The sequence below is a fragment of the Heliangelus exortis genome, chromosome 17 (genome assembly GCF_036169615.1).
Source record: "Heliangelus exortis chromosome 17, bHelExo1.hap1, whole genome shotgun sequence".
In the NCBI taxonomy this organism is placed as follows: Eukaryota; Metazoa; Chordata; class Aves; order Apodiformes; family Trochilidae; genus Heliangelus; species Heliangelus exortis.
In genome coordinates, this window is record NC_092438.1 from 136,867 (window position 1) to 158,122 (window position 21,256).

The 21,256-nt window shown below is 46.9% G+C and overlaps 1 protein-coding gene across 1 annotated transcript; it reads left to right on the plus strand.

The window, feature by feature from the left end:
• Positions 1-1,290: 1,290 nt before the first annotated feature.
• LOC139804230 (ankyrin repeat domain-containing protein 26-like) lies at positions 1,291-3,948 on the plus strand. Its single transcript, XM_071761242.1, has 3 exons — positions 1,291-1,563; positions 2,724-2,876; positions 3,684-3,948. Exons 1-3 carry the CDS (start codon positions 1,291-1,293, stop codon positions 3,849-3,851), a joined length of 594 nt encoding a protein of 197 aa, XP_071617343.1. The 3' UTR covers positions 3,852-3,948.
• The last annotated feature ends 17,308 nt before the right edge of the window (positions 3,949-21,256 follow it).

Genomic DNA, 21,256 nt, shown 5'->3' on the forward strand with positions numbered 1-21,256 from the left:
CATGTGTCATCACCAGCAAAAAAAAGAAGCCTAAAGGAAGCCACTGACAACTCTGGGGTGCAGGTATGTGAAGCCAAATATTTTTAATTAAGAGTCTGGACTGGTAAGTGGCATTAGAGAGTAAATTGCACTATACAGTAAGGTAAAGAAAAGTAACCAGAAAGTGACTAATGGTGATGGCAGAGTCGTGCAGAGGAAGGTGGTGTTGCTGTCTGAAGTTGGTACAGTCCTCTTAGGATGAGGAAAAATCCTTGCCAGATGCAGGATATTTGCTGTACTGCTGCTTTGTTTCCAGCTGGTTTCCTTCAGTTTTGCCCAGTGTTGTTCCTGCTGTGCTGTGCAGACAAACAATGCAGTCAAATGCTTTTTTTTTTTTTTCCCAATGCAAAATGCATATTGAAGGGAAGAGGGAGATTTTTCAGTAACAGGCTGATCTGTGTGATTAAACATGCCTGGTCTTCCTTCCTCTTTGTGAGAGAAAGCTCATGCAAGAAACCTTGAACTTTGGTGACCTTTGAAGCTTTCCCTGCCTCTGCAAAACATGTGTGTGTTTGGCCATGTCAGGAAGTGTAGTGAAGTGAGGCAACCAGGTGCCACTAATTGCGAGGTAGTGGGCATAAGCTTGTGTTAAGCCCACCTGTGCCTGATTAGGGCAGGCCCCTACTGCGCATGAGCAGGATTAGGGGGCCAATAAAGCTCCCTGCTGAGGAAAGCTGGGAGGAGGAGGTTAGCTGCTTCTTGGAGCAGTAGCACTGATCCAGGCTAGTCAGCCCTGAGGGCAATAGGCTCAGAGCATTATTCATGAGTTTCTGCTGGAACACCTGGCTGGACCTTGGAGCGCCGTGCCCTAAAAGAGGTTCATCTTGCTACATCTGATAGAGAATGCGGCAGAGACCTTGATCTAGCCCATGCTCAGATGAATCAGAAGAAAGGGAGCTAGTCCGGCGCAAACTAGCATTAGCAGAAAACCCAAGGAGTCGGGTAAGAAGATCCACTACCTGGCAATTAGTGGCACCTGGTTGCCTCATTTCACTACGAGGAAGTGTTTGAAAAGGATTTTTTCTGAGGGCATTCATGAGGGGAATCGGGCAGGCATCCTGTTGGTGTTGGGCATCTGGGGCAGGGCTGGGCAGAGGGGTCTGGAGTGCTGTGTAACACCTCAGGGGAGAGCGGAGCACATTATTTCCACTTCCGGGACACGGTTTAGTGGGCATGGTGGTGTTGGTTTCCCAGTTGGACTGGAGGATCCAGAGGTCTTTTCCAGGCTTAATGATTCTGTGGTTCTATGCTATGACTCTGTCCATGCAGGCGGCATTGGCCCAGCTCCAGAGGGAAAGGCATTTATTCCATCAGCTGCTGGAAAACCTGCAGGAGCAGCAGCTCATCCAAGGAAGGGCAGTGACTGTTGCCCAGGAACGGTTTAATGAAGTTTTCCAACAAGTCAGTGCTGCTGCTGAGAAACAAGTGTACATGCTGGAAAAGAGGAACAAGGCATTAAAGGCCGATTGCACTGATTTAAGAGAACAAATCTCTAAATATGAGGCTGACAAAGTAAAAAGAGAGGTAAAGTATACACTGTTTGCAGTGTTGAAGGCAACTTTTTTGGTGTTAATTTCTGTTTGTGTTTTGAGCCCCCTTCTGAGCGACCTTCCTGTTGCTCAAGAGGTCAATTTCAGCCACTGACCTAAGCTTTCTATTGTGTATTTTGTGATGTGTAGCAATATTTAAATTTGTTCTTTGTGTCTGTGTTAACTAATTAGCTGGTCAGAAGACTTGTTAGGATGTCATTTAAACTGTTGTTCTGCAAATTCTACCAGTCCCAGGCAGAGTAAAGGTTTAAAAGTTGCCATACCCATTTTGTTAATCTTTACTTTCTGGAAAACAGGAGCTAGTCCTGTTGAGTAATTAGACACTGGTGTGCTGTTTGCCTGCCTTAGTGATGTGAACAGTGCTTTAAAATTCCATTTCTTTCTTCCTCTCAACCCCGGAGCGTTTGAGCTAGGTGAATACCTGCCATGTGTCAGATAACCACCTTATTCTTCATTTTTTGGGTTCTTTGAGGGAAGAAGGAGAAGAACTCCAGCAGTGCTGTCAATGGTTTTCCCCTGTGAATCACTTTGTATTCCTAGTGCCAAAATACCAGGTTCCTTTGGGAGATGGTAGTTGGGTGGGTGGCTGGATGAATGGAGGGCCTGTCCAGATTTGTGAAGGCAAATGTGTCAGCAGGGAGGCAGTTGTTACTCTGAAATGAACTTGGTAAGGAAACAGACAGAGATGTGTTTCAATATAAACCTCAAGTGTTTGTCAGAAGAGCTTTCAGATCCAAGTATTCATTTAATTCTCTTTGTAGAATGGAGAAACAGACCCAAGAACCATCTAATACAAAGTCCTGCCTTTAGTCACCAGAGTAATATCTGCAGTCAAACTGTGACAAGAGATTGCTTTGAGTTTTGTTAAAAAAATACCTGATTCAGGTATGCCGGTGTAGTGTGCAGGATGATTAATACTTGAGCCTTTCGTAGGTATTAGAAAACAGAAATCCTCATGAGCAGCTGGTGATAATTTAGAGGTGCTCAGCTTTTGACTGCTGGTGGCAGGCAAAATTTTCCTCCCTTTGGGATTGAGTCCCAAGACAGGTCTAAGTGTATAATCATATAAGTTAAAGTAAAGGCATAGTTCATGTTCTTATAACCTTTTTTGTGCTCATCTAACCATTTCATCAGGGCAATGTCAGAAAGCTGCAGCAGGAGCTTGGTGAAGCTCTTAAAAAGCTGTCTGTGGCAGAAGCTTCGCTGGAAGTTGCTACGAAGCGCTGCAGGAACCTGGAGGAAGCCAGCCTGGGCTTGGAAAAGGAACTGGGAGAGGCTAAATCCAAGGTACATGAATTTGTCCCAGAATTCCAGAACAAACTCCAGCACATCCCAGAGATGGGATGATGTGTGGAGGAATCACACTAATAAACTTGATGTCCATGTCCGTGGCATGAGGACACGGTGTCCTTACTTGGTCTGAGGTTAGTGACTGACGTGTTTGTTGCTCATTGCATGTGGTTTGGCCCAGCAGTTTGTCTGATTTCTGAAGGGCAGTAGAAATTCTGGACTTCTTTATGCTCACGGTGCTTCCCCTCACCCCCCCCCCCCTCTGGTAACAGAGGATGACAGAATCTTTTTGGTTGGAAAAGACCTTTAGGCATCAAGTCCAGGTGTTAACCCAGCACTGCCAAGACCACCATAAAATCATGTTCAGAATGGTTTTGTACCTTATTCTCCATATGTATATATTCTGAAACAGAAATCATCTTTATCTCCTTATGAGAGGGGATGAAGTGACTGAAGGCAGTTTAGGAGAGGGATCAAGTTTCATTTCAGTTTTCAATGGAGGAGGAAAGCAGTGGGTGCCATGAGTCCCTTAAAGAGTTGGAGGGTGAGTGTTGGTGCTTGGAACCATGCTTTAGGGGATCAGGAGAGGGATGGGAGAGAGCAGTCTAGAGGATGGCAAAGTAAAAGGGTTTGTGTTCATTTGCTAGTAGAAGTGAAAGTTTAAATGTATTTCAACTGATGACAGTTCTTTGGGTAGCAGGTGTGTGCAGACATGGGCAGTCATGCTTGAGTTCTTCAGCAGCAGTGTTTTTTTCTCTAGAAGAGTTCTCCCAGCTGATATGGATTCTTGCTGTGTTTTGACAGTGTCGGGAACTGGAAGAGCAGCAGCTTCAATATGAGCATCAGATTCATCACTACAAGGATAGGAAAAGAAAACTAAGAGAGAAGTCCCAAAAACTTAAAGACCTCCTGTCATCATCTTCTGAGACCAGGGCTAGAGTAAAAGAGCTGGAAGAGCGTGTGCAGTGGTAAGAGACTGACACAGAGAACCAAGGTGTCTGTCACTGTCTGGGGTTGTGTGAAAACCACAGCACAGCCTCGTTGCATCACAGCAAGTTAACAGATGGTTTTGAAGACACTTTTGTTTGTTTTTTCCCCTGCTGCTCTTTAAGAATTGCTGCTCTGGTGGATTTCTCTAATAAGGCCTGTATTTCTTTTTAAGCCTTTCCATGGAAAACGCCAGACTGGAAGGCAGAGTCCAGCAGCAAAGACGTATGATTGAAGCCCTTGAGGGAACCCTGCAAGCCTCTGCCTCAGTAAGCTGGTCCTCAACTTGCCTTGTTTTGAGCTCCTGAGCTTCTTACCGATTGCTGTGGGGAAATGCTAAGATGAGGTTTTCCTGGAGAGCTGAGGGGAGCTCAGTTCCTGCTTTCTCCTGCATACAGGGTGCTGGGACAGCATTCTGGCCCATCCCCAGCTTTCTGGTTTTAAGAGTTTTCCATGGTAACTCAGGAAACGCTCCTTAATGCTTTAAAAGTGCAGGATTTGTCCCAAATCCAGTGGTGTGACTGTTGTCTGCCTTAGGCCCCTCCTGGCCTCAGATGCCACTTCAGACACTTGCTGTCCTCAGGGGATATTGATGGCAAGCAGCTTGTGCCAGAGGCCTGACTGGCATCCCCAGGCTGGAACAAAAACAGACTCCCCAGAGCTTTTGTTGTGCAGAACTGCTTTTCCTTTGGCCACTCGGTGTGCCTTTGTTCATTTTTGTATTGAACTGGTGCATGAGGGCTCTTGTGAAGACTGCTTGTGCAAGTGTGACTTTGCTGTACTGCTGCTGAGGAGAGGGACGGTAGTCAGGGTGCTGGTCCTTCCCCTTTGGTTCACAGGGCATGGTTTTCAGATGCTCCTCCTGATGGTTTTCACTGAAGTTTCTTTGTGTCCCGCATGGTGTTCTCCCTCTCCTTGAAGAAAAGAGCAGAGGAGATGACTGCAACCAGTTTTACAGTGACCTCAAACTATGGCCATTTTGATCATTGGTGTTGGGTATAATAGGAATAAAGAGGTGAAGAGGTGGATGTAGTATTCATTTTCGGTAAGGAGGAATCTACAACTTTCAGGCTGGAAAGTCAGAGTGTGTCTTCTTGCTTCTTTTCCTGCTTTTGTAGATTCATGACCACCTGGAAGACTTGATGACCAGCTTAGGAGCATCACGGGCAGCTGCAGAGGAGCAGCACCAGCAGCAGGTACATGAGAGGCTCGTGTGTTTTCTGCTTTTCTTTTTCTTACAGAGTGCTGCTAAAGCATCCAGTAAACTTGTGTTCTAGATAGTTGAGCTGGATCAGCAGGTTCTGTTCCACTTTGGTGCTGGATCTGCTAGGCAAATCTTGGTCCCTTTGGGTAGCAGCATAAATAGCACTGCTGATCTGAAAAGTTTTTCCTTTTGTCACTGTTGCTCTCACAGCTGCAAAAGCAGGTTGTGCCATCTCTGCCATCAAAGGACTTACACAGCGTGAGGAAAAAGAGGCTGAAGCCAAGATTGCAGCCTGGAGACCATGGTTCTCCACTTGGAAGGGAGAAAGAAAGAATGAATTCTTGAAACAGGTGAGCCCAGGAAACCCTCCAGAGGACCAGCCAATACCCAGCACCACCTTGTTCACATTTTGTTGAGTACTTCTCTATTCAGGTGTTTCTCTTATTCCTGCTCTTCAGGCTCAGACTCTCTTGTGATCCTTTAGGGATCCTCCAGGAAGCAGATAAAAGCTAGCTGGGTCCCTGTGTCAAAATTTTGGAGTGGTTGTATCAGGCAGAGCTGCTGGTGGGGTTTGCTATCAGCTTACCACATCGAGTAAGGATGCAGTTGCCCATTTTTCCCTGGATTTCTTCTGGTCATCTTCTGACCCCTGTGTTTCTGGGCAGGGTAAAATGTTTCGTGCTTCCAGTTCAGTGTCTGGAAGAGCTGCTGCATGTTTTGAGGGTAGTGGGAGCTTAAAAACCTTGCAGAAAAACATACTGAAGGAATGGGGGGCAAATGAGCTAGTGCCTGGGAAACAAGAAACAGCTGCCAGGTTCCAAGGAGCAGTATTTCCCTTTTCTTCTTTTCTGCAGAGGAAAAAAATGTAAGTAGAAATTCAGAGCAGCTGCCAGCTCTTGGCTGGTTTGGCTTAGAGAACAGCAAGAAGGAGAAGAAGATGTGAATCAAAATCACCTCTTTGCCTTTGGTTCAGTGGGGGCATCTGTTTCCATTGTTAGATACTGGCCTGTTGGGTGGGAAATCTGATGAAATATTCTCAGGAATTGTGTCCCTTGGCTCTCTGTGGAAGTTGGCTGACAGATGGAGGTGTAGTGCAGCTGCCGTGGGGAGAACATGAGGTGCAGGTCCTGCCTGTAGATCCTGTTGTGTGCCCAATAGCAAAGCAGTTCTCCTGATGGGTCAAGATGAAAAGGTGATGTGCAAAGCAGTCTCTGCAAGGCACCTGAAGGGCTGCTGTTGTGTAGAGGCAGGGAGATGGGAAGAGTCCCCACAAGGCTGTCAGGGTCCATGAGCTCCAGGGGCAGGAGCAGTCCCACACGCCCTCCCCAAGAAGAGCAGCAGAGCTCTGGTAGCAGAGAGCCATGGGGATGAGCCAAAGGTGCAGATCCCCAGGGCAGCCCCTGGGGACAGGCAGATCTGCATTCCTGCCAGGATATGGTGTCCATGGGTGAGTGTCAGGGCTGAGAGCAGTGAGACCCAGTCCAGGCCACCATATGGAATGCCACCATCACTCAGAAGAACTGTATGAAGCTGGCTTTGCCCAAGGCCACCCTCAATCCCCATCTTAGGCATGACTTGAGCTGGAGAAAGTTCAGGTTTTGCTTTTGTAAATGGTGTCATTGCTTCCCTGGGCACGGTGCAGTGAGGTGATGCAGAAAATGTTGTTGAACTTGTTGCTCACTAGTGGCTGTCTCAGCCCACCTTTCCCTTGTCCTGGGGACCCAGAAGCAGAGTTCCCAAAAGTGCTTTTGAGGCGGTTATTGCTGCTGAGTAGCATGAAAGAAAAGTCACCTGCCTTTGCTGGGGCTCATGATTAGTGCAAAAGTTTGTCAAGTTTTTGTGTTGCTCTTGGAAGAGTTATTTTGAATGACAGGGAAGGTCATTACATTGAGGCAGATTTAAATAGAATCAGAGAAAGTTTAGGGTTGGATGGGACCTCAAAAGATGATGGAGTCCAACCCCCTGCCAGAGCAGGGTCACCTGCAGGAGGTCACATAGGAACAGATCCAGGTGGGGTTTGAATGTCTCCAGGGAAGGAGACTCCACAGCCTCCCTGGGCAGCCTGTGCCAGTGCTCTGTCACCCTCACAGGGAAAAAAATTCTCCTCGTATTTATATGGAACCTCCTATGCTCAAGCATATATCCGTTGTCTCCTGTCCTCTCAAATAAGTGAAGCTTCTTCCTTCTGTTAGAGCCTCTTTCAAGTTTCCACCGTGCCAGTTTCCTCCCCTTTTAATGACTGACAGGATATCAAGTCTGATGTTCAATGGATACAGAAAAAGTCTGCTTCTGGAGGGGGGGAAGAGAAGGACAGAGCTGTAGTTGAGCATGGGGGCCTAAAGAAAGGCTGATATTTCCTGCACATTTTTAAAATAAACTGCAGCTTTCACCTACAGTGGAGAATACATCTTCCTCCTTCAGTAAAGGCCATGTTCTGAACCACTATTTAAAAATTTCTCAGTGTAGAGAAAAAATAGATTGTGTGTTTGTCAGTTCCATAATGAAGCTTGACTGTGCTGACAGTGTGTAAAAATTCCTCTAAAGCATGAGATGTGGTGTTTGTGCTGAAACCAGAAGGTGGGTGGGCAGGTATGGGTGTGTTCGACTTCCCATGGGCACACGAGCATCTCCCAGCAGAATAGTCCCAGTGCTTTTCCAGGTAGGCCTGTGGGTGAAATGCTATCAGTTTGGTGCCTCTTGGTGTGTGACCTGCTGCAGGAGAACTGAGAAGGGCTGGGAACCTGAGGAATCCTATCAGAAATGATGTGACAGCTGTTCTTTTTTTAAAAGGAAGCCCTTGGTTTCACTCTGATTTTGGTACTGAGTCAGCAGATGTTTGTCAAATTGTCAAATACAGTCCTGGTGCCCAGCCCTTTACCAATTTTTCATAGATTGACTTCTCTTATATCCTGCTGAGTTCCTTTTCTTTTCTGTTTGTTTTTTGTCTCTGTCTAGAGCTTGATGAACTTTTTTGGAAGCTGGAGGCAAAGCCTGAGGCAGGCGTGCAGGGAGAAAACCAAACTCAGGCTCAGTGAGCAGAGATGTCCATCCTGGGGAGGAACCAGGAACAACTGGAGAAGCCCAAACAGCAGCTGCATGCAGAGGTGAGAAACATCACCCATCAGTTCTGAGAACAGAAGCCACCAAAGTGGTGGTGGTGGGGACGACTCCTTCCTTGAGGAACCCTTTTCTCTCTGCTCTCTCCTACAGAGACAGTGTTCCTTCTTTAGAAGCTTTGATGAATAACAGTGCTGAGAGGGAGGGATTCTTTCTGAGGGAGAAGAATTCTTGCCTGTGGTAGCTCCGGGGTTCTGCCTGGGTTGCTGAGGGGAGTGAGGAGGCTCAGGTGCCTCAGGGAGGAAATCGGTGCCCTTGACACTGGGCAGGTTCAGCTGAGGGGTGGGAGAGTTCCCTTTTTCTTTGTGGTGGGTAAAAGTGTGTTACTTGCTTCAGGAGCAGGCAGCTTCCCAGGACAGAGTGGAACAGAGCAGAGCCCATGACAACGATGAATTCAGAGAGAAAGCTACTGCTCTGCAGAATTGGAGACCTTGAACAGGAGTTGGACAGTGAAAGGACCCTGAGGGAGAGCATTGTTCTAAAGCAAAAATATGAAAAGCTGTATCTGGAGGAAGTGAAAAAGAGAAGATGCCTACAAAACACTGAAAAGGTGGGTACGTGCTTTTTGCAGTGTTTTAAGGGATGACTTTTTTTTCTTGTGTGTTTTCCTCCAAAACTTCCTCTTCTGCATCTGGTCAGCATTATATCTGTAAACCTGAGATGGCGTATTTGTGAGGAAGGTTCCTTTAGCCCTCCCTCTGTCTTAATGAACTACAGAAAGCCAATACTGCACTCCATGAGAAGTGCATTAGAAGAAGAAGAAACAGGGTTGCAGCCTATGAGGCATGGGTAAGCATTTTGAAATCCTGTTCTTTACTTCTGCTGAAGAGAATCCATGAGCAGGGCTGTTCCAGTTCGTTTGTAGTTCCAAACCATATGGTCTGTTTCTGTTCCTTTTCTGATTTTGTTTTCCATCTGCACTCTTGTGTCACAGGAGTCTTGGCACTGTTGATGTTTTAACTTGCTTCATTTACATGTTTTTCTTTCTCCCTGAAGAAGACCTTGGAACTGAAGGCCATTTTTCTTTCTTATTCGTCTCCTTAATAATCAATAGTCCCTTCTTCCCTGCAGCCAGGTACAAGGTTTGTAGCCAAGTACTGTTTAATGTTGGGTGGAATCTTATACTGGCAATGTTCTGTCTCTTGATGCTTTTGGGTTTTGGTTCCAACTTCGTGATAGAAACCCTAAGGCTGCAAGAATGTTGCAGTTGCTATTTGGTCCAATGGAAAGAATGACTGCTGCAGATTACTTTCAGCCCTGATGTATTTGTCTGGTGTGGCTTCTGTGGCAGTGAAGGCTCTGTGGGGTGAGAGTGCATGGATTTCACCTGTTAGAGTGGAACTTGTTGAAACTCTAGGAGTAGGCTGGTTTACCCCTCCTTGCCAGTTGTGATCTTCAGAAAGTTCTTGGTTGTGAGAGTGGCTGTGTCAGGAGTGCCAGTGCTGTTGTGGAGTTGATCTCCCAGCCTCTGAGTATCATCTCCCAGAGTCTCACAGGGTGCAGCTCACTCTGTGCTCAAGCACCCTGGGTGGGGAGGCAGTCAGTCAACATTGCTTTCTGAAAAAGAGTTCTTGGGAAGGTGAGTGCTGCCAGGGAGCCCAGTATGAAGAGATGTGCAGTGAGATGAGAAGTACCTGCTCAGGGGGAGGTTTGGGATAGCTTGTTGGGATATCTTTTCCAGGGAGGTGGGGGGGAAGGAGAACAGTGCAGGCAAGTTCTATTCCCCAAAGGGTCTGTATTTTGCCTGGCCCTTCATTCTCTTTTCCAGAAATCAGTGTGCTGGCTTTATTTCCACCCTTTTCTCTTTCCTCAGGCATGGATGAGAACCACAGAGATATGAATGGAACGAATTAGTGGGAAACAAGATTCTTTTTTTCTCTTTATTCCTTTGCACAAGTTAATGGGGTGTGGTCCTGTGGACCTTTTTTCTGAGAGCAAGCAGGAATGAAAATCATGACAGAGTCTGTGTAAAATGATCCCTTTCATAGAATGTTTTGAATCCTTCAGAACCCCACCCATGATTGCTGCTGCTGGTAGGAATCTTCATTTGATCAAAGTTCTCCTTCATTACAGTGCTGATGTTTCCCATGAAGACACTGCTGGGCTGACAGCTGAGGATTATGCTTTTTATTCATGGATATTCCAGGCCTCCAAACTTGAAAATCTGCCGACCGCTCATTGGGGGTCTCATCATTTCCTTACGCCTCCCACTCCACAACAAGCACCATGTTGTTCTCCTCAGTATGTGTGCCCCAACCCTCCAGGCTGACCATGCAGAAAAAAAATCAAATTCTACACCCACCTGCACTGCCTCACCCAAAGGGTTCCTGCAGATGCTAAGATCATAATCCTTGGTGACTTCAACACCGCAGTAGGAAAGAACTATGAAGCCCCTGGAAAGGTGTACCTGGGAAGCTTCGGCTCTGTCTTTGGAAACTGTATGACAATAGATGCTCTCCCTGACTCGGAGTTTCTGTGCTGAGTAGCAGCTCAGCATCACCAACACTTTCTCTTCAGCAGAGAACGACAGCATGAAGCACAATCCTTCTGAAGCATTCCTGGCTCAAGCACCTGACACCTCACACGGACCTGTGCTATTAGTGCGCCTAGCCGAGCGGTGCCTGGTGCAGAATGTCCTACAGACCACTGCCTTGTGCTATGCAGACTTACCCCTCTGCTTGAAGCCCAAACCTAAGAGGGGTGGCATCCCAGGGAGGAGGCTCAAAGTGAACCATCTTCCAAAAGGTACAGTGAGAAACAGCTTCCCGGTAAACCTTCAAGCTGGGCTTTTAGATCATCCCATAGATCCCTCTCCTGAAGTGCTTTGGCAGCACATTAACAAGAGCATCCTGCAGTCCTCTGAAGAATCCCCAGGGTTCTCCTCAAAGAAAATCAAAGATTGGGATCTCACCCAAGAGATCCCAGAAGTGTTGACAAAGAAAAGAAGCTCTCAAATTTCACTGTCTTCCAAAAGGTACAGTGAGAAACAGCTTCCCGGTAAACCTTCAAGCTGGGGCTTTTAGATCATCCCATAGCTCTCTCTCCTGAGGTGCTCTGGAAGCACATTAAAAAGAGCATTCTGCAATCTCTGAAGAATCCCCAGGGTGCTCCTCAAAGAAAACCAAAGATTGCTTTGAGGAAAACACCTGAGAGTTCCAAGAATTGTTGACAAAGAGAAGAGAACCTCTAAAATTTCACTGTCTTCCAAAAGATCCAGTGAGAAACAGCTTTGGTGAAAACACCACGCTGCAGTCATCACCCTGTAGAAGAAGAAAGGAGAAAAGTCAAACTGCTCACACTACTGAGCTATAACTCTGCTCTCCATTGCTGGAAAAATCCTTGGAAGAAGACTGCGGTTTTCCCTGGAGGTGAACTTTCCGTGTGTCATCACCAGCAAAAAAAAAAAAAAAAAAAAAAAAAGCCTAAAGGAAGCCACTGACAACTCTGGGGTGCAGGTATGTGAAGCCAAATGTTTTGAATTAGAGTCCGGACTGCTAAGTAAAATTATAGAGTAAATTGAGAGTAATTATAGAGTAAATTTTACAATAAGGTAAAGAAAATGAGCAGAAAGTGACTACTGGTGATGGCAGAGTCGTGCAGAGGAAGGTGGTGTTGCTGTCTGAAGTTGGGTACAGTTTTCTTAGGGTGGGGAAAAATCGTTTCCACAATGCTGGGTATTTCCTGTTCTGCTGCTTTATTTCCAGCTGGGCTGTGTTGTTCCTGCAAACAATGCAGTCAAATGCATTTTTTTTCCCCCCATACAAAATACATCTTGAAGTAAAGAAGATTTGTCTGTAAAAGGCTGATGTGTGTGATTAAACATACTTGGTCTTCCTCTTTGTAAGAGAAAGCTCATGCAAGAAACCTTGGAATTTGGTGACCTTTGATGCTTTCCCTGCATCTGCAAAACATGTGTGTTGGGCCATGCTAAGAAGTGTTTGAAAAGACTTTTTTCTTAGGGTATTTATGAGGGGAATAGGGCAGGCATCCTGTTGGATTATCTGGGGCAGGGCTGGGCAGAGGGGTCTGGAGTCCTGTGTAACACCTCAGGGGAGAGGGGAGCACATTATTCTGACTTTGGGGACATGGTTTAGTGGTGTTGGTTTCCCAGCTGGACTGGAGGATCCTAGAGGTTTTTTTCCAGCATTAATGATTCTGTGATCCTGTCCACACAGGAGGCACTGGCCCAGCTCCAGAGGGAAAGCCATTTATTCCATCAGCTGCTGCACAGGGGTGCTTTAATGACACTTTCCACAAACTCTGCTGAAAAGCAAGTTTCCATGCTGGAAAAGATGAACAAGGAATTAAAGGCCAAGTGTGCTGGTTTAAGAGAAGAAGTCTTAAACTATGAGGCTGAAAAACTAAAAAAAAAGGGAGGTAAAGGACACACTTTTTGCATATTTGAAGTCTCTAAGCAGTGTTTTGCTGTTCATTTCTGCATTCTGTCTTTTGGGACCTGCCTGTTCCTCAAAAAAGTCAATTTCAGCCACTAAGCTTTCTCTTCTCTATTTTGTGATGTGCAGCAATATTTAAATTTCTTCTGTGTGGCTGTGTTAGGCTAATTAACTTGTCAGAAGACTGATTAGAATGTTAAAGTTTTTTTCTGCAAATTCCACCAGTCCCAGGCACAGCAAAGTTTTAAAAGTTGCTGTACCCATTTTGTTAATTTTTATTTTCTGGAAAACAGGAACTAGTCCTGTTAGACGCTGTTTGTCTGTGAATAGTGATGTGCACAGTGCTTTAAAATTCCATTTCTTTCTTCCTCTCAACCCTGGGGTGTTTGAGTGAGGTGAATACCTGCATGTGTCAGATATAACCACCTTATTCTTCATTTTTTCAGTTTCTGTAAAAGGGAAGAGGGGGAAGAACTCCAGGAGTGCTGTCAATGGTTTTACCCTGGGAAAAACTTTGTATTCCTAGTGCCAAAACACCAGGTTCCTTTGGGAGATGGTAGTTGGGTGGGTGGCTGGAGGAAAGGAGGGACTGTCCAGATTTATGAAAGTTGTTACTCTAAAATTAACTTGGTATTAATTTAATGTCTTAATTTAATTATTAATTTAATGTATTAATTTAATTCTTTGTAGAATGCAGAAAGAGACCCAAGAACCATCTCATACAAAGTCATGCCTTTAGTCACCAGAGTAGTATCTGCAGTCAACCTGTGGCTCTTGCATCAAACAGGTTGCTTTGGGTTTGGTTAAAAAAAATAACATGATTCAGTGTATGCTGGTGTATTGTTCAAAAAGTATAATATTATCTATACTATAATATTTTTTTATGTATTAGAAAACAGAAACCTCCATTAGCTGCTCCGTGAGTTTGGAGGGGCTGACTGCTGGTGGCAGGCAAAAGTTTCCTACTTTTTGAATTCAAGACAGTTGTAACTGAATAATCAAATAAGTTAAAGACAGAATTCATGTCCTTATGACTTTTTTCATGCTCATCTAACCATTTCATTTAATGTCAGAGAGGTGACATTAAAAAGCTGTCTGTGGCAGAAGCTTCACTGGAAGTTGCTACGAGGCGCTGCAGGAACCTGGAGGAAGCCAACCTGGCTTGGAAAAGGAATTGGGAGAGGCTAAAACCAAGGTAGATGAAGTTGTCCCAAAATTCCAGAGCAAACTCCGTTCACAGATTGCTTTGAAGCTTTAGTGCTGAGCAATCCCAAGTCTTGGTAACTCTTGCAGGTTTGGCTCCTATGATATAGGCTCCCCAGAACCCTTCAGGTCAAATGGGTTTGGTCATTCCTAATCTATTCCTACCAGAGATAATTCTTTGTGTCTGAATGTTTCAGAACTGATGGGGGGAAAAAAAAAAAAAAAAAAAAAAAAAAAATAGGAAAAGCCTACAGAAAGCTTCATGGAAGGTGGAAGAACACACTTCCCATCAGTGGCTGCAAATCCAGTTTACCACTCAACTCACCTGGGACATCCTGGTTCTGAACAGAAGTCCAAGTCCAGTAGGAGGCATCCCAGTTCACCCATAGGAGCAGAATTATGGATGAACAGGATTTCCTCTTCTGCAGCCAAGGTAGACATTTTGAAATCCCATCCTCACTTACAACTCATTTGCAGGGATTACTCATGGTGTAACTCCTCCTCATCCCAACACAACATCTAGGTGCTAGGGGTGAAAAGTTTGGGTTTTGAGTGCTGTTTTCCAAGAGTGCCCAAGAAACCAAAGATGATGCCATAGGATGTTCCCAGCTAAGCTTTAAATAAAAATTTTCTTACCTAGGATGTCTGACTACAATAAATAAATCTGCAACAAATCTCACTTCATACTTCAGTGTGGGAGATCCACTGTGTGTAGGAGGCATTTGGGTTTGTAGAGGGGTTCTCCTGGAGGAGCTGTGAATTTGGTCACTGCTCTCCCTTTAGTCCTGCAGAGGGGGCCCTTCCCTCCACTCTGCTGGTTTATGGCCTCACTTCTTTGGCCCTTGGAGTTACTGCCTGTTTTTGTGTGGATTTGAAGAATGTTTTAGAAGTTTAATATTGCACAATGCTTAATGGTGTGTTTTCTGTATAATTCTAGTACAGGTGGGAACTGGATGAATTTGCCTCTGAAGAACCTGGACATGGTAATGTGTTATGTAAAAGTAAAAAGATGACTGCTCCTACCTCTTGAAAACAACATCTTGAAATCTGTTTAGTTCCTGTGCTAAGCACAGGGTTTTTTTCCGCTAGCTTTACACTTACTTGAACGTGGAAACTTTCTGCTTACAAAATGCTTTGTAGAGCTTTAAACAGCTGCCTGAAAAAAAAAAAAACCCAAAACACAAAACCCATCAGAAAGGAATCTTACCTATTTCCTCCACACAGATACACTTGGCTTAATCTGAAGTCACCTTTCACTGGAGTTAATCCTCAATCACAAACATAAAAGGAGCCCTTACACAGAGTTTCAGACTTCAGCCATCACTTCTCCTCCCTTGTCCAGTGGCTGCCTTCAGCACTGACCCATAACACACACCCTCTGCTGTCAGTTTTTGGTCTTTGCTGTCCCTTGCTCATTGCTTGTGTTTGTAGCTCCTCTGTTGCAGTCTTTTTATTTGAATAGGCAAGAAGAGGCTAATCAAAAGTTATCCTTTCTTTAGGGAAAGCTCACTCAGTAGTGTTCAGAGCAATCGTCAGGGGAGTTGAATGTTTGTCATCCGTGGCATCAAACCTGTTCTGTGATGTGAGGCCTGATGTCCCAGGAGGAGTTGCACCTATTTTGTGATGATTACTCCAGAGTCACAGCTTTGGAGTGACCGGTGCTGTTTGAAAGCAGGAAGCCCCTGAGCCAATTTCCTTCTGTTGCTGTCTGCTTTTAACCACAGAGAGTGTTCAGCTCTGGCTTCGTAGCCATAATGTTCTGACAGTGACCTCTTTGCCCCTCTCTCCTGTAAAAGTAACACGAAGAATCTTATCTCTTTTCTTGCCAGACACTGATGAACTTTAAATTACATCCTTGGGAGCTGATTCCATATCTTGTGATGGATTAGAAGACATGAAAAGATGTTTCTGTCAGTCTGAATAAATGTTCTTAGTTGGTTGGATGGATGACAGCCCTGTTGCCCTTCCCTGGTATTTTTTTGATGCGTAGTCCCCCTCCCCTTTGCCATCCTCCCCTTTACCCCCCCCCCCTTCCCCCCCCCTTTCCCGCCCTACCCCCTTTCCCGCCCTACCCCCTTTCCCGCCCTACCCCCTTTCCCGCCCTACCCCCTTTCCCGCCCTACCCCCTTTCCCGCCCTACCCCCCTTTCCCGCCCTACCCCCTCCCCTTTCCCCCCTCTCTCCCCCTCCCCTTTCCCCCCTCTCCCCCTCCCCTTTCCCCCCTCTCCCCTCCCCTTTCCCCCCTCTCCCCCTCCCCTTTCCCCCCTCTCCCCCTCCCCTTTCCCCCCTCTCCCCCTCCCCTTTCCCCCCTCTCCCCCTCCCCTTTCCCCCCTCTCCCCCTCCCCTTTCCCCCCTCTCCCCCTCCCCTTTCCCCCCTCTCCCCCTCCCCTTTCCCCCCTCTCCCCCTCCCCTTTCCCCCCTCTCCCCCTCCCCTTTCCCCCCTCTCCCCCTCCCCTTTCCCCCCTCTCCCCCTCCCCTTTCCCCCCTCTCCCCCTCCCCTTTCCCCCCTCTCCCCCTCCCCTTTCCCCCCTCTCCCCCTCCCCTTTCCCCCCTCTCCCCCTCCCCTTTCCCCCCTCTCCCCCTCCCCTTTCCCCCCTCTCCCCCTCCCCTTTCCCCCCTCTCCCCCTCCCCTTTCCCCCCTCTCCCCCTCCCCTTTCCCCCCTCTCCCCCTCCCCTTTTCCCCCCTCTCCCCCTCCCCTTTCCCCCCTCTCCCCCTCCCCTTTCCCCCCTCTCCCCCTCCCCTTTCCCCCCTCTCCCCCTCCCCTTTCCCCCCTCTCCCCCTCCCCTTTCCCCCCTCTCCCCCTCCCCTTTCCCCCCTCTCCCCCTCCCCTTTCCCCCCTCTCCCCCCTCCCCTTTCCCCCCTCTCCCCCTCCCCTTTTCCCCCCTCTCCCCCTCCCCTTTCCCCCCTCTCCCCCTCCCCTTTCCCCCCTCTCCCCCTCCCCTTTCCCCCCTCTCCCCCTCCCCTTTCCCCCCTCTCCCCCTCCCCTTTCCCCCCTCTCCCCCTCCCCTTTCCCCCCTCTCCCCCTCCCCTTTCCCCCCTCTCCCCCTCCCCTTTCCATCCTCTCCCCCTCCCCTTTCCATCCTCTCCCCCTCCCCTTTCCTTTTCACTTCCTACTCCCCTCCCCTTCTTTTTTTTGTACTTTCTGTAAATAAAATCATCTGGATTTTGGCTTTGAATTTTTCATCAGTCTCTGGCTCTTACTTCTTGCTGCTGCCACATCTGCTCCTCTTTACACTTTTTCATTTTCTGCACACCTGGTTTATGGAATGGAATAGAAAAAAAACCCACATTTCCAATTTACCCCACATTTCCATTTACAACCCTCCCAGGAGGGCAAGCATTGGGGTTGTGATAAATAGGAGGGGGGAGGATGTTGATAGGCGGATTGGTTCTTTGATAAATAGTTTTACCCCCTCCGCTATTGGCTGGAGAAGTCCGAATGGGCCTACAGTGTTGGGTCCTTTGCGGGCTTGTGTGTAGCTTAGTACTTTTCGTTCTACCAGGGTTAGGAAGGCTACTGCGACTAGGATCGGGACGATGTAGGAGAGGGCCTGCCTCAGAGCAGGAGGGAGTGCTGCTTCTCTTGATTTGACCACAAGCACATGGAATGGATGTGGCACAAGGACTCCTCCCCAAAACATACACTTCAGAGGACCTCAGAAAGTCTCTCAGGATCACCCCAGCTTACCCCCTAACCCTCTGTTACTGCAGCACAGCAAAGGGACTCTCATGATGCGCTTTGCAGTGCCAGCCAGACTGCACTGTTAATGCCAAGAAATGCTCCCTGAACACTCTCTGCTGCCCATTTGCCACAGAGTTCTGATATAACACACTTAAAAAAACTAAAAGAAGAACAGGTTCCAATCTAGAGTTCATTTATATTAAAAAATTAATTCTATGGGACAGAATCCTGGCAGTAGACGTGGAGCACACAAATCACAACAGCCTGACAAGGCCAAAAAGTAACAAATCAGCAACTTCACAAAGCTTCTTGTGCTGCTCCTCCTGATGCCTGCACTGAAGTCACCAGGGAGCACAGTCAGTGCTGACAATACAAACCACCTCACGAAAAGGTAACATCATTTTCCTCTTGAGCTCCTCCATAGATAAGGATCCTACCTCTTCTGTCCACAGCAGGTGCACCCCAAAAAATTGGAGCAGCTCCTGCCTGCTCAGGAGATCGAAGTGCATCCCCTGCAGGAGCTTCTTCTGTGTCCTCCAGTTTTGCCAGCTAGTTCTGCAGCAGTACAGGAGGCAGAAGACTAGGCTCCGTGCCCAGAGTGATTCTTACAGAAGAATCTCGGCTGACTACGGGCCGCCACCGTCTTGCAAGGGCTGCAACGGTTGTCAGGTAAACATTACGCGTAATGGAAAGGCAAGCGGCGTATGATCTCCTTAAATACTTTTTAGAAAAGCGGGGAGTGTTAGATAAGGATTTAGCCAAGGAACTGGCAGGGTTGTTAGCTTATGGAGCTGCACAGGGATGCTTTGTTGACCCTAATACGGCTTTTGATGTGGGGGAGTGGTGCACATTTGGTGGTAAGTTATGGAATGCTAGTTTGGAGGATGATAAGGTTAATAAAAAGCCGGGAAAACCGTGGAGAACAGTTATAAATGCACTGAAACAGAACCAGGAGGAATAAAAAGCAGCACAAGCTGCTGCAGCATGCCTTAGAGCTGCGGGGGCTGTAAATAAAGCAGAAACAAGTTCCCCTTATCCAATGCCGCCAGCTACTAATACAGTTTTCTTGCCCTCAACTACTATTGATGGCAAGATAGTTCCCTCTTCCCTCTCCTTCATCTCCTACTCCCAAAACCAAATCGGCACCATGGGAGGAATCATTTTGGGTAGAAAATAAGGTGAAAGCCCCGAAAAACAGCTTTGCTAGATACTGGTGCAGATGTCACAGTGGTGGCAGCACAAGAATGGCCACCACACTGGCCCACAGTTGTTTCTGCAGATACGGTTGCAGGTGTTGGAAGACTGACGCTGGCTTAAAGATCACTGCCACTACAGTTGATTATGGGAGGGTGAACTGTGTCTTGCTCAGCGTCAATAATTCCTCTTCCAGATGGGGTATCTGCATTAATTGGACGGGATGTGCTTGCTCAGATGGGAATGGTGCTGACTACAGACCTCCCTTTATAGCTACGGCCATTGCATGGACTTTCCCAATTCCTCTCCGGTGGAAAATTGATGAGCCGGTCTGGGTTGAGCAGTGGCCTTTAAAATGGGAAAGTCTCCTTCATGCACACGAGTTGGTGCAAGAACAGTGTGTCATCAGGTAATTGTTCAGCAGCATTGATCCAAGGGTTAAATGTTACTCTCCCTTGGGACCCACAAGAATTAAATTTGTTGGGTTCCGAGGCTATTGGCAATGTCACTGGAAATTGGACCCTTACTTGTATTGTATTTGGACCGAAATATGTCGGTAAGCCCTACCCAGTAAGCTGGCAAGATATTTCCCCTACTATGGCAGAGTATAGCCTGGGATCAGGCTACTGTGGATATAATAACTCTAGTAAAAATGTAACCAGGATGGGAGACATTGGGGAAACTCATAGTTCCAGCCCTATAGAACTAATTTGGGTTAATGATACTGCTAAAGCTTTGCCTTCAGGAATATTTTTTATTTGCGGTGATAGAGCATGGCAGGGAATTCCTCATAATATTGTTGGTAGACCCTGCTACCTAGGATCGCTAACCATTTTTGCCTCTCGCTTTGCTGAGTTGAGAAATATTCCCATACAGAAGGTTCGCAGAGAATGCAGCATTGGGCTAGCGCCAACGTGTGATGATGAGGTAGAATTATTAAGTGTAGCAGCTAGGACAGCATTAGCTGTATTTACTCCAGGAGCAGCAGCTGGAAATGCCTTGAATAATCTTGCTAAACTAGCATGCTGGGCTGAAAAGCAAGCTAATACAACTACTAAGATTTTGGAAGAACTTTTAATGGATCAAAAGAGCTTACGACATGCACTGTTGCAAAACCAAGCTGCTATAGATTTTTTGTTACTTGCTCAAGGTCATGGTTGTGAGGACTTTGATGGCATGTGCTAGATGAATCTTTCTGATCACAATGAGAGTATTCATGCCAGCATACAATATTTGAAACAACACACACAACAAATAGAGCAACAAGTTAGTCCTCTGGATGGTATTATCACTTCTTGGTTTCAAGGTTGGGGACTGACCCCTATGCTTTCCTCATTATTGTTGCTTGGGTTAAAAATTGTTGGGATAATAATGTTTGTCACGATTTAACACTGGCCTGGCGATTAAACCGGGTGACAGATGCTCTCTATTAATCTCTCTCTCCTCCTTGATAAGAAAGGAGAGAGACTTATGGGTTGGAGGCTAAACCAATCAACTTTAATGAAACAACAATGGTAAACAGGGAAAAAAAGAAAAGAAAAAATGCCATATATATATATATACACACAAACACACAAGAGAACGAACACCAGACTCCCTCCCCCCTCTCCCCCAACAACTCCCACGCAAACCAAGGCTGCAGGGCAGCCCCGGGAAAGTCCAGGCTGGACACACAGGAGGCAGGAACACAGGCAGGCAAACGGACTGGATGGGATCCTTTCAAGATGCCGGGTGAAGGCAGGCAGGCAGGCAGGCAAGCAACCGGGCAGCAGGCAGGGCAGCAGGCAGCCAGCCAGGGAGGCAGCCAGGCAGGCAGGCCAGCAAGCAGGGCCACAGGCAGGCAGCCAGGGAGCTTCTGCTGGTCTTTTATAGTACTACAGGTGAGACCAATTAGCTGTTAAGGGGGGTGGTACCCAGCACTTCTGCTGGTGATCCCAGGTGAGGCCGATCAGCTGGTAAGGGTGTGGCTCGGTCCTCGCGATCCCCCAACTCCATACCGAGGATGACGCACATGGGATGGAATACTCCATTTGAGAAACTTGCTGTCAACCTCAGCAAGTTCAACCATCTACAAGAAACTCAGAAAAATCACCTTTATCCTGGCCCAAACCAGGACACTGTTGATTATTGTTGTTTCTCAGCTCATATTGTCCTGTGTAAGGAAAAGTCTTAGTCGCCTGTCACGGTTTAACACTGGCCCGGCAATTAAACCGAGTAACAGACGCTCTCTATTAATCTCTCTCTCCTCCCTTATAAGAAAGGAGAGAGAATAAGGGAGAGAGACTTATGGGTTGGAAACTAAACTACACAACTTTAATGAAACAGTAATGATAAATAGGAAAAAATTACTAAATATATACAAATATACAAGAAAATGGATACCACATTCCTCCCCCCTTTCCCCCACTAGCTCTCACGTCACCACCGAGTCTGCAGGGCAGCTCTGGGAAAGTCCAGGCTGGACTCCTGGAGTCGGCAGCAGTTGGGAACTGGAGGCAGGAACACACAGATATGGGCTGGCACGGATCAGGACCACAGGCAGACGAACGGACTGGATCCCTCCAGGATGCCGGGTGAAGGAAGGGAAGCAGGAAAG